The sequence below is a fragment of the Ylistrum balloti genome, unplaced genomic scaffold, assembly GCF_031769215.1.
Source record: "Ylistrum balloti isolate Yb309-2 unplaced genomic scaffold, AGI_CSIRO_Ybal_v1 Utg371096, whole genome shotgun sequence".
NCBI classification, from domain to species: Eukaryota; Metazoa; Mollusca; class Bivalvia; order Pectinida; family Pectinidae; genus Ylistrum; species Ylistrum balloti.
Window position 1 is genome coordinate 1 of NW_026782604.1, and position 15,368 is coordinate 15,368.

At 38.0% G+C, this 15,368-nt stretch overlaps 2 protein-coding genes across 2 annotated transcripts in view; both read left to right on the plus strand.

The window, feature by feature from the left end:
• The first annotated feature begins 861 nt into the window (after window positions 1-861).
• LOC132560676 (calcium-activated chloride channel regulator 4A-like) lies at window positions 862-7,983 on the plus strand. The gene is made up of 6 exons (XM_060225348.1): window positions 862-1,662; window positions 3,045-3,275; window positions 5,029-5,317; window positions 6,661-6,813; window positions 7,095-7,310; window positions 7,496-7,983. The coding sequence occupies exons 1-6, from the start codon at window positions 862-864 to the stop codon at window positions 7,981-7,983; spliced, it is 2,178 nt and encodes a 725-aa protein (XP_060081331.1).
• A 1,190-nt stretch (window positions 7,984-9,173) lies between these two features.
• LOC132560681 (protein-glutamine gamma-glutamyltransferase K-like) overlaps window positions 9,174-15,368 on the plus strand; it is a 51,248-nt gene continuing 45,053 nt past the window's right edge. Inside the window, exon 1 of the mRNA XM_060225352.1 lies at window positions 9,174-9,290. Within this exon, the coding sequence (XP_060081335.1) occupies window positions 9,253-9,290 (38 nt within the window). The 5' untranslated portion in view covers window positions 9,174-9,252. The remainder of the gene's footprint in view (window positions 9,291-15,368) is intronic.

The window sequence follows — 15,368 nt, forward strand, 5'->3', positions numbered from 1 at the left end:
AAACAAAATGCTGAGAATGTCAGGAAAACAGTATTCTGGACTGACAAAAAAAGACGGCAAATATCAGTTTTCGGCTCAAAGACCAGGTCGCATATTGGCCCCAAAAGGTTGTTCCAAAAAATGCCAAAACTCAAAAGTTAAAATGTGTGCAGAATTTAGTGAAGATGACAGGCTTGTTATTTTTAATAAATTTTGGAATAACCTTGACTGGAATCAACGAAAAGTGTATGTCAACTCGCTGGTGTCTAAATCTGAAACAAGTAGAAAAAGAACAGCAGCAGCCGAAAGTAGGAAAAGCCATAGCTTTGTTTATAGATTGTGGAAAGGCCAGGAAAAAGTTGTGGTATGTAAAAGTATGTTTTTAACAACTTTGGCTGTAGGAGAACAAACTGTTTATGGTTGGGTCAATATGTCGAGCACAGGTATTCCAATCAATCCACCTCCATCTAAGAAAGGAGACACGAGGAGAAAAAGAGACGCAGAGTTAAGGACGAGTGTTGTTGACTTTTTGAAAACACTTCCGAAACTAGAGTCTCATTACTGCAGGTCCTCAAGCTCTAAGCAATACTTGGAACCTCTTTTTACTACACTGACGGAGTTGCATCATGAATACAAACGATATTGTGATGAAAATAGCTTGAAAGCAGCGTGTCTTAAGTTGTTTAAATCCGAGTTTGATGACCAAATCTGAGTCTTTTTTCTCCAAAAAAAGACCAGTGTGATCTGTGCTGTGGGTTTGAAACTGGCAATATTAAAGAGGAAGTGTTTCAGAAACACTTGTCAAGGAAACAAGCTGCAAGAGACGAAAAGAACAGAGACAAGGAAAAGTCGATATCTGACAATACCTACAGAGTTGTAACTATGGATCTTCAGTGCGTTCTTCTTTCACCAAGACTTCAGGCCAGCGCTCTTTATTATAAGACCAAGCTTGCATGCCATAATTTCACACTCTATGACTTAGCAACGAAAGATGTTACTTGCTACTTTTGGCACGAAGGTGAGGGTGATCTGACTGGAAATTCGTTTGCTTCTTGTATTGTCCACTTTATTGAAGACATGCTAGCTCAATCTGATAAAGAGATTAAAACAGTTGTACTTTACAGCGATGGTTGCACATACCAGAACCGGAACACGGTGTTAGCAAACGCATTGTCCAAATTAGCAAAAGAAAGGGGTTTAACTATCTTACAAAAATATTTGGAGAAAGGACATACCCAAATGGAGGTAGACAGCGTACACAGCACCATTGAAAGCAAACTGAAGAGAAAGCCAATTTATGTGCCACAGAATTACGTAGATATAATCAAATCTGTCCGTCCGTCTCAACCTTACCATGTTCACTACGTCGATCACACATTTTTCAAGAACTTTTCGCACATAAACTTGTATTCAAGTATCAGGCCAGGTACTAAAGTAGGTGATCCTGTTGTGACTGACATTCGTGTTTTGGAATATTCTCCCCATTGTGGTATTAGGTATAAGCTGATGTATGATCAGGAGTTTTGTGACTTTCCTAGAAAGGCCAAACTTAATGAACAAGCTACACCTGAAATGACAGTTGCACCACTTCACGCTACACAATGTAAGGTGAAAGAATCAAAGTACAAACACCTTCAAGAACTAAAAAATGTGATTCCACGGGATTTTCATCCGTTTTATGACGTACTACGCCATACATGAACCTGTTCAGTCTTGAAAATTATTTCTATCGTTTTCATATCGGATTATGTTATACTTAAACTGTTTAGATCTAAGAATCATTGAATCATTGAAACGCTTAGCAAAAAGTAAAAGGTGTTTAAAAGTAACATTTACAGAAAATACTTAATGTGATTATTATGTGAATCTATTGCTATACAGTTAAAGCTGAATTGTGTATTTTTTGTTGTTGATAAAAACAGACAGCCAGTCTAACAAATTATCTGTGTTGATTCCCGAATGTATATCTAATCTTGTATTAGGTGATCATCATTTTATAAGGACTGTGGTTTTTGCTTACATTTTTTATCCTTTTTTGAACTTTTATGCCGAAAAGCATGAATAATGTTTATACTTTTTTTTAAATTTTAATGCTGAAAACATGAATGATGTTTATACGCTATACGTTTTACTTTTGAAATAATTATTTATTTTTTTCTAGTCATACGAGAGGTTTAATTATTTCATTGATACTGTTGTTGAATTGCTTTGGTTTTGTTCATGTTAATTAAACTCTGTTTTATTGATTTATGAACGACTTTCGTTATTTTTATGGTTTTTTGTTAGATTTTAAAGTCGTAAATCAAAGCATACATTTTATGCAAAAATGTTGTATGTCCAAAATTGGCATAAATTTTCAGAACCAAAATATTGTATGTCCACTTCTTCATCAGGCGCATATTGATTTAACAACATGACCTTGGTATCTTAAATAAAGGTCGGTAAAAATAACCTTGGAACAACTTTAAGTAAGAAACACAGTTGCATTTGGTTTATAGAATGTTTTTTCTTCCCCCTGTAAAAAACAAATTTTGGACTTACGAGGTTTTGTCAGCCAGCCGACGATATGTATAAACTAATTAATTTACACTAGCTTTGCACAGTTTCGGGACAGTTGAAGCTTACCAGCAACAATATGTGGTGTGATTACCAATGTTTACGCATGGCGGTTAGGTGTGCACGACATTATTGTCTTAACATTACAGATACTGATTGTAACTTCACGACGTCTGCTTTCATTCCTAAATGTTTTATAAGGTTATATAAATATTACCTTAATTTTATGTTACGTTATATATTTGCAAATAATAAATAAAAACACTACATTTATTATTTGTTCTGTGTACTATTTTGAGTACATGGCATCGTCAATGACGCCCCAACTGGCGCCACCTACTGCTTCTGGTATGATAATATGTCCGAACTTGATAAGAGTTTGTAATTGTGATATGTTAATTGTGTCCTACATCATATTTATATGCTGTTTTTTAATTTTGAAAAAGACGCTTACAGTGGCGCCAATTTAAATCATTATTTCAGATATATAGCAGCATGTTTCATTTCAGCTTTACAGTGCGACAAAAATTATCGAGCCCGGGCAGGAATATCGAGACACGTTCACAGTTGACACCAGTATCCATGGCGATTTGTCTTTCACCGCTACGTACAAACGAACAATTCCAATCCTGAAAGTGACGTCACCAAGTCAAAAACAGTACAACGAACTTTCATCGGCAACAGAAATTAATCACGATCTCATGATGATAAGATTGAAATTCCAACATAATGACGCGGAGGTAAACTCATTTATCTACAAGTGCTCACTTACGATCACTCATCACATAGTTGCCTTGTTATTCAGTCTGTCCTAAGTTTTCATTTTTGTGACGTCACTTTAGATAATGAAATGACGTCACACATTCACAGATGGCATTGCGATGTAACAATGGCGACTATAGATATAAAGCGAACGAACTTTGAGATTGAAGTGCAAATGTCCGCTTTCTATCATTTTCGCAAGAAAAATCGATCATGTGATAAATATGTATATAAATATAAACTTTATTTATTTGACAACAATTGCGAAACAAGTTATGTCAACTTATACTAATCACTCTTGTTGGCCCGCGAGGGGTCTTATTGTGGGAGGAAACCGGAGTACCCGGGGAAAACCCACGTGGTCGGGTAGGTGACCCCTTCCCTTTTCACGTCCGTTCCGGGAATCGAACCCCGGTCGGCTAGGTGAAAGGCGAGTGATAAATCACTCAAGAAATAGACATGATAGTACTTAACTTCCTAAAAGAAGATGGTCGCTTGTCAGCCATTCTTGTTTTTATTGTCATACACAAAATCGTCACAATAGTGGACTAAGAGCAATTGCATATGAAATTTGGGAAACATTTCAAGAAATAGCGATAACAAAAATTCATTGGCATAATAAAAAATGGCTGTATGTCGGCCATTTTTTTTCCTGATCAGTCCGAGAATAAGGCGCACTTAACTAGGGACGAAAGGAAACCTATAATGGAATTTCAAGAAAGATCTGCTCCACAATTCTCGAGAAGTAATCTTACCTCCAGGATGGCCGCCTGTCTGCAACTTTGTGATTCTTATCAATTCCAAATTGAGATATTGCACAACTAAAGAAATTGGGGAATCCGCATACAAAATTTGAGAATGTTCCTTCCAGTCCTTCAGAAATAGCGATATAACTGTAAAATTCCATGATGGCCACCTGTCGGCCATGTTGTTTTTTTCGGATCAGTCTGAAGTTGAGGCAATGGGTAACTAGGGACCAATGAGTTCCTACTTATGAAATTGAAAAAATCATCTAGTACTTCTCCAGAAAAAAATCAATAACAAATTATTACTGTACAGTCAAAAACCAAGATGACCGCCTATCAAAAAAAATGGAACAATGTTATATCTCATTTTTATTCGTGCTGGTAATTTCAATAATACTCTATGGTAAATCGAATCAAAACTGCAATTTCCGGGTTAATCTTAATAAAGGAAGTTCTAGTTTCCATTAGTATTATAATCCAGTGAAATCCAGCTTTAAGTGTTAGTAGTTATCCATTGACCAATAGTCAGCTTGTATGGATGTAGTATCAGGTTCCATTTGCACTAAAGTAAATATATTCTGACGGCCGTCCAATTGTTATGTAAGTATCATTTGGACACTTTGACTGTTCGATGATATTTTTCTTGGAAGAGTTTCCTGAAAAGTAATGCTTGTTATCGGAGACGACGTCCAAACAACTAACTAGCATAGGTCAACATGGCGCCAATATGATGCCATTTCATTGTCTATTCTCAGGTGAATAAAGAATAGCACAGAGGTAATGGGCGGCGATAATGTAAAATATCTCCATTTGACTCAGAAGTATTCCATCAGACGGGCCAGCTGTTGTGTGGTGGTGTCATTATTAGAATGTTTGTCTCCGACTGAGGAAGTTCCCAGGTGTTAAGCTCAGAATTATGATTATGACATCAAACTATTCAGAAATTACCCTGTAACAGTAACACTTAAAACGTTTATAAATTTAGGTAGGTAAATGGAAGTTCAGCTTGAGGGGTAGACGAAGTCAGTCAACTGTCACCGTGGTGGTATTTTCAAACTCTACGGCGAGGGACGGAAACGTACCTATTACCTTGAAAGCTCGTTTGGTGCTGAATAACAACTCTGTACCACCGAAAATGGCGGCGTATGCTGACGTCACAAAAGGGCATCATCCTGTCATAGGATTAAATGTCATCGCCACTGTTTACCGGCCAGGTGATGAAGATGGAGGACACACGCCACCGCACAAAATGGCATTGTTTGATAGAGGGTCAGGTAATGCTTATTGTTTCATAAACCATACAATATAGGGAAGTGTTTTGAACTTGTCAGTTAACCCTGATAAATATCTTGCAGTATCAATAATAGATACAGGTTTGATATCTGGAACAGAGAGGGGCAGTAGTGAACATAAATGTCTGGGGAATATGATAAATGCTACGTGCAAATTCCTACCGTTTGATTTAACAAACAAATGGCTTAAAACACTTCTTGCTACGAAAAGAATATTATCAACAGATCGAAGCATTCCCATAAGAAGCCCGATGCAAATTATTCAATTTGTTAGTTAAACCAATATTAACTTACAACTAACAGGTCGGTGGACCAGTGTCAAAAGCTTGTTGGTGCCAAGAAAAGGGCTGATTTAAACAGTACAGCTACATATCTTATTGATAAATCCCCATTTAGACAAGTCCATGTATATAGTTTTATAAACACATCTTGTGTATTGGTAGAGGACCAGTTGACTTTGCATCCTGTGGAGAAATAGACCAACTCCCAAAAAATAAAAATATAATAACTCAAGACTGAAATAATCTATTGTGAATTATTGATAATAATCCACGTTTAAATCTTCTTGTTGTAGAGGCTACAGTTGGTATACATTAGTAAGCGATGTGTCGGATATTTTCAATGTGCTGGAAATAATATGTCCCCTATATTTAACAGGAGATCAACAAAAAGACAAAGTCGAGTATCAACATAATTGTTTGTCGACAAGCTTAATTCTTTATAGGAGATTAACACAGGAGTTCTATATAAACCTATCGAAGAAGACTGCAAACGAGAAATATACCTTAATCTGCCTTATTTAATCTTGATAATGGTAGGATAAAAACAATCCCAGGATGCAAAGATTACGGACAAGATGTAATTCATTGAATGATGAATAACATCTACTTTTCATCGCTCCATTAATAAATCGATAAGATCCAAGTTCTATCACCAAGTTTCGGGAATCTTTAAGCCTACTTACTGATCACACAAACTTTACAAGTATTATGTCGTCATCTAACACAAAAATCATACTTCAGACCTGTTTATTTATTAAACAGTTTTTTTATAACTGAGGAAGACGGGCCAGTAAACAGTTTGATTTAGTATTATTTGGCTACCTACATTTGTGAACTTTAATCCGTTATTTCTATGCTGTTCATACTAACCGTCAAATTACACATGTAATTATTATTATGCAAATGTAGGTGACATTCAAATCGGATAACTATATGACTTTGAAAAACGTGAAGCAAATAATGCACACTAGTAAGTGGTGCCTTGTTTAACAACATTCTCATCAATGGCTGCATTGTATGTACAATATGTATGGTTGGTTGCAGGCGCTGATATACTTAAAGACGATGGAATATATTCTCGCTATTTCCCACACTTGACCGGACGTGGTCACTACCTGCTGACAGTGGACATTTTAGATAGTGACGGTTCCGTCGTCACTCAATGGACAGACGGCACGTACGAAGAAGACAGAATCAGTTCGTTTTATTTTGTATAATTCTCAGTCCTGATTGGTAGAGTTGTACCTTTAACAATATTGTCAGGTTAATTAAGGCGATCCGCTGATATAAAATCGAGTTTATCATGACACTGCTAGTAACATGAAGTATAACAAATGCATCAATTAAGGCTAATTGAAGTCATTTTATAACTGTTAAACTAGTTAAAACAACTATATACTGAACTGTGTAGATAGTTGGGTGAGGATCTTTCTTATTATCATTTAATTCTGACTTTGTATTAATCCCCTGTATTACAGATACAAACAACATCAGTAGGTCAGCTCACGGCGGCTCAGTGTACCTACACACTAACCTTGCACAGGATCCAACATGGAAGACATCTGCCTCTGACGGAGTTGACGTATATCCCCCGTCACGAATAATTGATCTCCACGTTGTCCGGAAGTCAGACGTAAATATGACGGTGACGTTGTCGTGCACTGCACCAGGGGGTGACTTGGACCATGGAAAAGGTACAATGGAGACACACTCTATTGTGTAATATACCAGTTTTCATCAGAGTTTAACAGAGTGGAATATTTAATATAACATAAGCATTAGAATATCCTTAAAGTAAATAAAACTGGTAGCAATTATCTAACGAAAAATCGAAAACATGATTATGCTATTTACTTCTATTTTGGTCCTTTTGTTGCAGCTGCTAAGTATGATATCAGATACGAACAAAGTGGTTTGGATCTCTTGAAATTGAAGGCTAATGCACCAAGCGTCCCGGACGTTGCCATTTTAACCGGAAATACAACGAATCCGCTGCCTGCTGGGAACACTGAATATTTTACCATTAACGTCACCGACCTGTTTCTAACAAAAAATAAAGGGTTTGCTTTTCTCATTCGAGGTATAGACGAGTTTGGAAACAAAGGCGATTTCTCAAATATGGTTACTGTAGGGTTCAATTCATTACCGGAAACAATTGAGGATAGTCATGTGACCAGTCCTTACACTGAGCTGGACATGTCAGAAACTGCATTGCACGAAGACGACTCTCCACATTCTAAGGCTGTGCTCCAGCCCCTACTCTTCCTGAATGCGGTCCTTTTGTCCTGCTTCATTCTGATTGGTGTAGGATTTGTGTCGGTGTTTTATCAACATCGCTTCGTCAAACCGGAAGTTCTTCTCTCCTAGGTTAGAATCTTGCATACGATTATCTGATTAACAAATAACGGAACTCAGAGGTGTCTCTAAAATAGTGAAAATTTATTGATTTCTAACACTGAAATTGAAATCAACGTTCATATTTTACTGGTAAATGAATTTTAGTGCTTTTTCCGCTTAAAACATTGCGTTGAATCACCATATCGTTATATGCAATTATTGTGTATGAACAAATTTTACTGGTAATAATTTTTAGTGCTTTTTCCGCTTAAAAAATTGCGTTGAATCACCATATCGTTATACGCAATTATCGTGTATGAACAAATTCGTTATTGCGTTGATTTACTAAAAATAGACAAATTTGATTGTACGGTTACAGTATACAACATTTGTAATATGATGATTTGGATGCTGTTCAAAGAAAATTAAATTATAAGAAGTCATAAAGAAACCGAGATAGAAGTACTTCACTCCCAATACCATCACTACATCAGCACATGGTAAAGAAAAGTGCTAATTTGATGCTGATTGTCTGCATGCCATTGGTCTGGAATTAAGCAAATGGAGCCTGTATTTAGTTTCTCGCGCGCTGGTTGTTATAATGGAGGCCAACAACCGGCCATTACAGTGGAGAACACACCTGCCCTTTATTAGCTTTCACTTAGAACCGTCTGTGTTACCTCAATAGCTTTTACTAAACAACAAGTCAATCATGTCTGGCAGTAGTCAACAATGACAGGAAAAGCATTAAGTTAACCTCTTCACATCTGCCGTCACAAATTCGAGACGAACAGAGACCATTCCATTGCAACGGTTCGGTTCCAAGAACAATTGAGACGACACCTGAAATGTATTTGTTGTAAGCGTCTGAAGGGTCAACATTGGTAAACACTACCACTGAGTTGTTGAAACATGGCGTTTCCATGGACCCTTGACGACAAAATGTTTGCATCACGACTTTTCCAACTCGCGCCACAATATGCGAGATAATTGTTATTTTTCTCATTCTGACATATTTACAATAACAGTAAAACTGTTTGTCTGTATATATTACCAATACGTACGTGTAGGCGTTCTCCCTGATAGTAAATACAGATGCTCACACATACACGTGATGCGCGCGCGTACACGGCCGGCCGGGGATAGATGCACGAAAACATTTGGCTGGTTTTGGAAGGAACCGACAAGTGTTTGTAATCTAGTTTGGATTTAAGTAACTGTGTTCGGATATTTGTATCACTTTACATCGGGAGTGTACCTCGATAGTGCAGTCTTGAGTAGTTGCAGTCGCGAGGTAACATGCATAAAGACAAGTACGAAATAACCCCGGAACACAGGTACATTGTATATCCTGTACTAACATACTAACAAATATATCTGAATAGGACAGAAACTAGTGGTTCTATTTAACGGCGTTAGGGCTTGTTAGGAGGGTGTTATGTTTATATATGACGGTGGGAGCATTGTTATGAGGAGGTGCAGTGTACGGGGTTGTGACGAGGGTGCTGTGTTTCTATATGACAGTGTATGGGGTTGTGATGAGGGTAGTGTGTTTCTATATGACAGTGTATGGGTTTGTGATGAGGGTAGTGTGTTTCTATATGACAGTGTATGGGGTTGTGATGAGGGTGCTGTGTTTCTATATGACAATGTATGGGGTTGTGATGAGGGTACCGTGTTTCTATATGACAGTGTATGGGGTTGTGATGTGGGTAGTGTGTTTCTATATGACAGTGTATGGGGTGTGATGAGGGTGCTGTGTTTCTATATGACAGTGTATGGGGTTGTGATGAGGGTGATGTGTTTCTATATGACAGTGTATGGAGTTGTGATGAGGGTAGTGTGTTTCTATATGACAGTGTATGGGGGTTGTGATGAGGGTAGTGTGTTTCTGTATGACAGTGTATGGGGTGTGATGAGGGTGATGTGTTTCTATATGACAGTGTATGGCGTTGTGATGAGGGTGATGTGTTTCTATATGACAGTGTATGAGGTTGTGATGTGGGTAGTGTGTTTCTATATGACAGTGTATGGGGTGTGATGAGGGTAGTGTGTTTCTATATGACAGTGTATGGGGTCGTGATGAGGGTGCTGTGTTTCTATATGACAGTGTATGGAGTTGTGATGAGGGTAGTGTGTTTCTATATGACAGTGTATGGGGTTGTGATGAGGGTGCTGTGTTTCTATATGACAGTGTATGGGGAGTGATGTGGGTGATGTGTTTCTATATGACAGTGTATGGAGTTGTGACGAGGGTGCTGTGTTTCTATATGACAGTGTATGGGGTTGTGATGAGGGTGATGTGTTTCTATATGACAGTGTATGGGGTGTGATGAGGGTGATGTGTTTCTATATGACAGTGTATGGGGTGTGATGAGGGTGATGTGTTTCTATATGACAATGTATGGGGTTGTGATAAGGGTGGTGTGTTTCTTTATGACAGAAAAATTACCTGATACACTTTGTTAAAACAGGGTTGGGTTCAACTTAACCGCCATAAAGTATTAGAAGCTGTTAGGCGCGCCACTTGGGTGACATTTGTAACTTGAGCATTTCCAAGAGCAAATGCTTTCAACTACACACATCATGCATTTTTACATCTGCGAAGAAGAGATGTAAGCAAAATTACGTTTTTACAACTAATGTAAGTCATGAAAAGATCGTATACTAGTGCACAAGCCTGTTCGCCAAGCATAAATATTGATGAAAGTATTTTGCATATAATGCCAACCTTTCATTCCCCGACAGAAAACCTATATTTTGTTTGGTACAACGTCGTATAAATATTCCCCGGCTTCTAATGAAAACACGTATAGCGCAAACTGTTTTCTGTCTCGTTTCAACTGCGGTTCTGCCGAACACTTAATATCACAAGACTTTGCATACTACAAGAGATGGTATCTTAGTAACGGTTTGTTTTCTCATGATCAAACAGTCGCTAAGGCTTGCTAGTCTCGTTCAGTCTTAACGCATGCGCAATACATTTAATATGGCAGAGAACGGCATCATTTTTCTCTTCAGAGAAGGTGATATAGGCCTACATTATACTTATTTCACGGTATTTAAACGAAATCCTTGAATATAACGGCTACATATACATGTATATGGTTATATTATTCAATTTGTGTAATAATGTTATAACCGCTTGTTTGGTAATGATGGTTTGTTTAGTTATAACGGTTTATTTCATATGATTGTTTGGTTAAAATGGTTTGTTTCTAAAGAAAAACAGAAGGTTACATGTGTTAAACATGCATTTACTCCGATAAGGTAAATGACACACGCGATCTCTAATTAGCCATTTCCACACATATTTCAAAAACCTGTGCCCCTAATGCTGTTCTTTCGGATTTTGCTGTAATCTCACCTTAAACGCGGTATACTTTGATAGGTGGTATATGTATATCTATATATCAACCTGATAAGGTCACTGCGTTGAAACTAATTTATCTTTATGTTTGGTTCTGGTGGTTTGTTTGGTTATGACGATTTGCTAGGTTATGTCGATTTGTTTAGTTATGACGATTTGTTTGGTTATGTCGATTTGTTTAGTTATGTCGATTTGTTTGGTTATGACGATTTGTTTAGTTAAGACGTTTAGTTGGTTATAAGGGTTCGTTTGGATATGTCGATTTGTTTAGTTATGTCGATTTGTTTAGTTATGTCGATTTGTTTGGATATGACGTTTTGTTTAGTTATGACATTTAGTTGGTTATAAAGGTTCGTTTGGATATGTCGATTTGTTTACTTATGTCGATTTGTTTAGTTATGTCGATTTGTTTGGATATGACGATTTGTTTAGTTAAGACGTTTAGTTGGTTATAAAGGTTTGTTTGGATATGTCGATTTGTTTAGTTAAGGCGTTTAGTTGGTTAGAAAGGTTTGTTTGGGTATGTCGATTTGTTTAGTTAAGACGTTTAGTTGGTTATGACGGTTTGTTTGGATATGTTGATTTGTTTAGTTAAGACGTTTAGTTGGTTATGACGGTTTGTTTGGATATGACGATTTGTTTAGTTAAGACGTTTAGTTGGTTATGACGGTTTGTTTGGATATGTCGATTTGTTTAGTTAAGACGTTTAGTTGGTTATGACGGTTTGTTTGGATATGTCGATTTGTTTAGTTAAGACGTTTAGTTGGTTATGACGGTTTGTTTGGATATGTCGATTTGTTTAGTTAAGGCGTTTAGTTGGTTATAAAGGTTTGTTTGGTTATAACGGTTTGTTGGTTATGACGATTTGTTTAGATGTGACAATCTGTTATGTCGGTTTGGTACCTACTTCTGCCTACAGCAATTCCTATGTATCAGAGAATAAAATCAGTGAAATGGTAAACACATACAACAGATTTGAACCGAAACGTTCTTAATTAGATATTTGGCAATGTTTTTCTTCGTGGAATGAGATATATTTCTTCAGAAACATTGGTTTACTAGTGCTGATGATATCTATGTTTTTTATACTAAGATAATCTACTTCCCTGGTTGTGTACACAACAATTGTCAACACAGGGGCCGTTCATCGTGCTGAATCATCCCTGGTCGTCGGAGTAAGGCCTTGGTGTAAAATCTGTGGTACGATCTGTATATCTCAGAATTCTAACTATTGGTTGGGACAGACAGTAATTATTCCATACCTTCTTTCTCACTTATTGCAATTAACAAAAATTATATATCTGATAAAAACGAGATAATATTACAATACCACATGGAAACCGATCCTATAAAGGAACACAATTTTGCATTACACCCACAAGGATAATAAAACGTATTTTATATGGAATAACAAGACCCCACATGGGAACAGTATTTTGTATCATGTGGACACAACAAGACCCCACAGGGGAACAATATTTTGTATCATGTGGACACAACAAGACCCCACAGGGGAACAATATTTTGTATCATGTGGACACAACAAGACCCCACAGGGGAACAATATTTTGTATCATGTGGACACAACAAGACCCCACAGGGGAACAATATTTTGTATCATGTGGACACAACAAGACCCCACAGGGGAACAATATTTTGTATCATGTGGACACAACAAGACCCCACAGGGGAACAATATTTTGTATCATGTGGTCACAACAAGACCCCACAGGGGAACAATATTTTGTCTCAGATGGACATAACAAGACCCCAAAGGGGCAGGGGAACAATATTTTGTATCAGATGGACATAACAAAACCTCACAGGGGAACAATATTTTGTATCAGATGGACATAACAAGACCCCACAGGGGAACAATATTTTGTATCGTGTGGACACAATAAGACCCCACAGGGGAACAATATTTTGTATCATGTGGACACAACAAGACTCCACAGGGGAACAATATTTTGTATCTTGTGGACACAACAAGACCCCACAGGGGAACAATATTTTGTATCGTGTGGACACAATAAGACCCCACAGGGGAACAATATTTTGTATCATGTGGACACAACAAGACCCTACAGGGGAACAATATTTTGTATCGTGTGGACACAACAAGACCCTACAGGGGCAGAGGAACAATATTTTGTATCGTGTGGACACATCAAGACTCCACAGGGGAACAATATTTTGTATCAAATGGACATAACAAGACTCCACAGGGGAACAATATTTTGTATCATGTGGACACAACAAGACCCCACAGGGGAACAATATTTTGTATCATGTGGACACAACAAGACCCCACAGGGGAACAATATTTTGTATCATGTGGTCACAACAAGACCCAACAGGGGAACAATATTTTGTCTCAGATGGACATAACAAGACCCCACAGGGGCAGGGGAACAATATTTTGTATCAGATGGACATAACAAGACCTCACAGGGGAACAATATTTTGTATCAGATGGACATAACAAGACCCCACAGGGGCAGGGGAACAATATTTTGTATCAGATGGACATAACAAGACCCCACAGGGGAACAATATTTTGTATCGTGTGGACACAATAAGACCCCACAGGGGAACAATATTTTGTATCATGTGGACACAACAAGACCCTACAGGGGGAACAATATTTTGTATCATGTGGACACAACAAGACTCCACAGGGGAACAATATTTTGTATCTTGTGGACACAACAAGACCCCACAGGGGAACAATATTTTGTATCGTGTGGACACAACAAGACCCCACAGGGGAACAATATTTTGTATCGTGTGGACACAATAAGACCCCACAGGGGAACAATATTTTGTATCATGTGGACACAACAAGACCCTACAGGGGAACAATATTTTGTATCGTGTGGACACAACAAGACACTACAGGGGCAGGGGAACAATATTTTGTATCGTGTGGACACAACAAGACTCCACAGGGGAACAATATTTTGTATCAAATGGACATAACAAGACTCCACAGGGGAACAATATTTTGTATCTTGTGGACACAACAAGACCCCACAGGAGAACAATATTTTGTATCATGTGGACACAACAAGACCCCACAGGGGAACAATATTTTGTATCATGTGGACACAACAATACCCCACAGGGGAACAATATTTTGTATCATGTAGTCACAACAAGACCCCACAGGGGAACAATATTTTGTATCAGATGGACATAACAAGACCCCACAGGGGCAGGGGAACAATATTTTGTATCAGATGGACATAACAAGACCTCACAGGGGAACAATATTTTGTATCAGATGGACATAACAAGACCCCACAGGGGCAGGGGAACAATATTCTGTGTCAGATGGACATAACAAGACCTGGCAGGGGAACAATATTTTGTATCAGATGGACATAACAAGACCTGGCAGGGGAACAATATTTTGTATCATGTGGACACAACAAGACCCTACAGGGGCAGGGGAACAATATTTTTATCGTGTGGACACAACAAGACTCCACACGGGAACAATATTTTGTATCAAATGGACATAACAAGACCCCACAGGGGCAGGGGAACAATATTTTGTATCAGATGGACATAACAAGACCTCACAGGGGAACAATATTTTGTATCAGATGGACATAACAGGACCCCACAGGGGAACAATATTTTGTATCAGATGGACATAACGTGACCCCACAGGGGAACAATATTTTGTATCAGATGGACATAACAAGACCTCACAGGGGAACAATATTTTGTATCAGATGGACATAACAGGACCCCACAGGGGAACAATATTTTGTATCAGATGGACATAACGTGACCCCACAGGGGAACAATATTTTGTATCAGATGGACATAACAAGACCCCACAGGAGAACAAAACTTTGCATTATACAGACATAACATAGTACCCCACGAAGGGAACCAAACTAGTATACAGACATAACATGGTACCCCATGAAGGGAACCAAACTAGTATACAGACATAACATGGCACACCACGAAGGGAACCAAACTAGTATACAGCGTTTTCTACAGGCGAACTCCGTACAGGACCACCCAC

Bases quoted from the DNA above. Each gene is read 5' to 3' on its own strand.
- LOC132560676 (XM_060225348.1), top strand. From the start codon at position 862: ATGGATCTTCAGTGCGTTCTTCTTTCACCAAGACTTCAGGCCAGCGCT. The intron at 5,318-6,660 runs GTAATGCTTATT...GGTTGGTTGCAG, and splicing joins ATTGTTTGATAGAGGGTCAG to GCGCTGATATACTTAAAGAC. The intron at 7,311-7,495 runs GTACAATGGAGA...CTTTTGTTGCAG, and splicing joins TGACTTGGACCATGGAAAAG to CTGCTAAGTATGATATCAGA.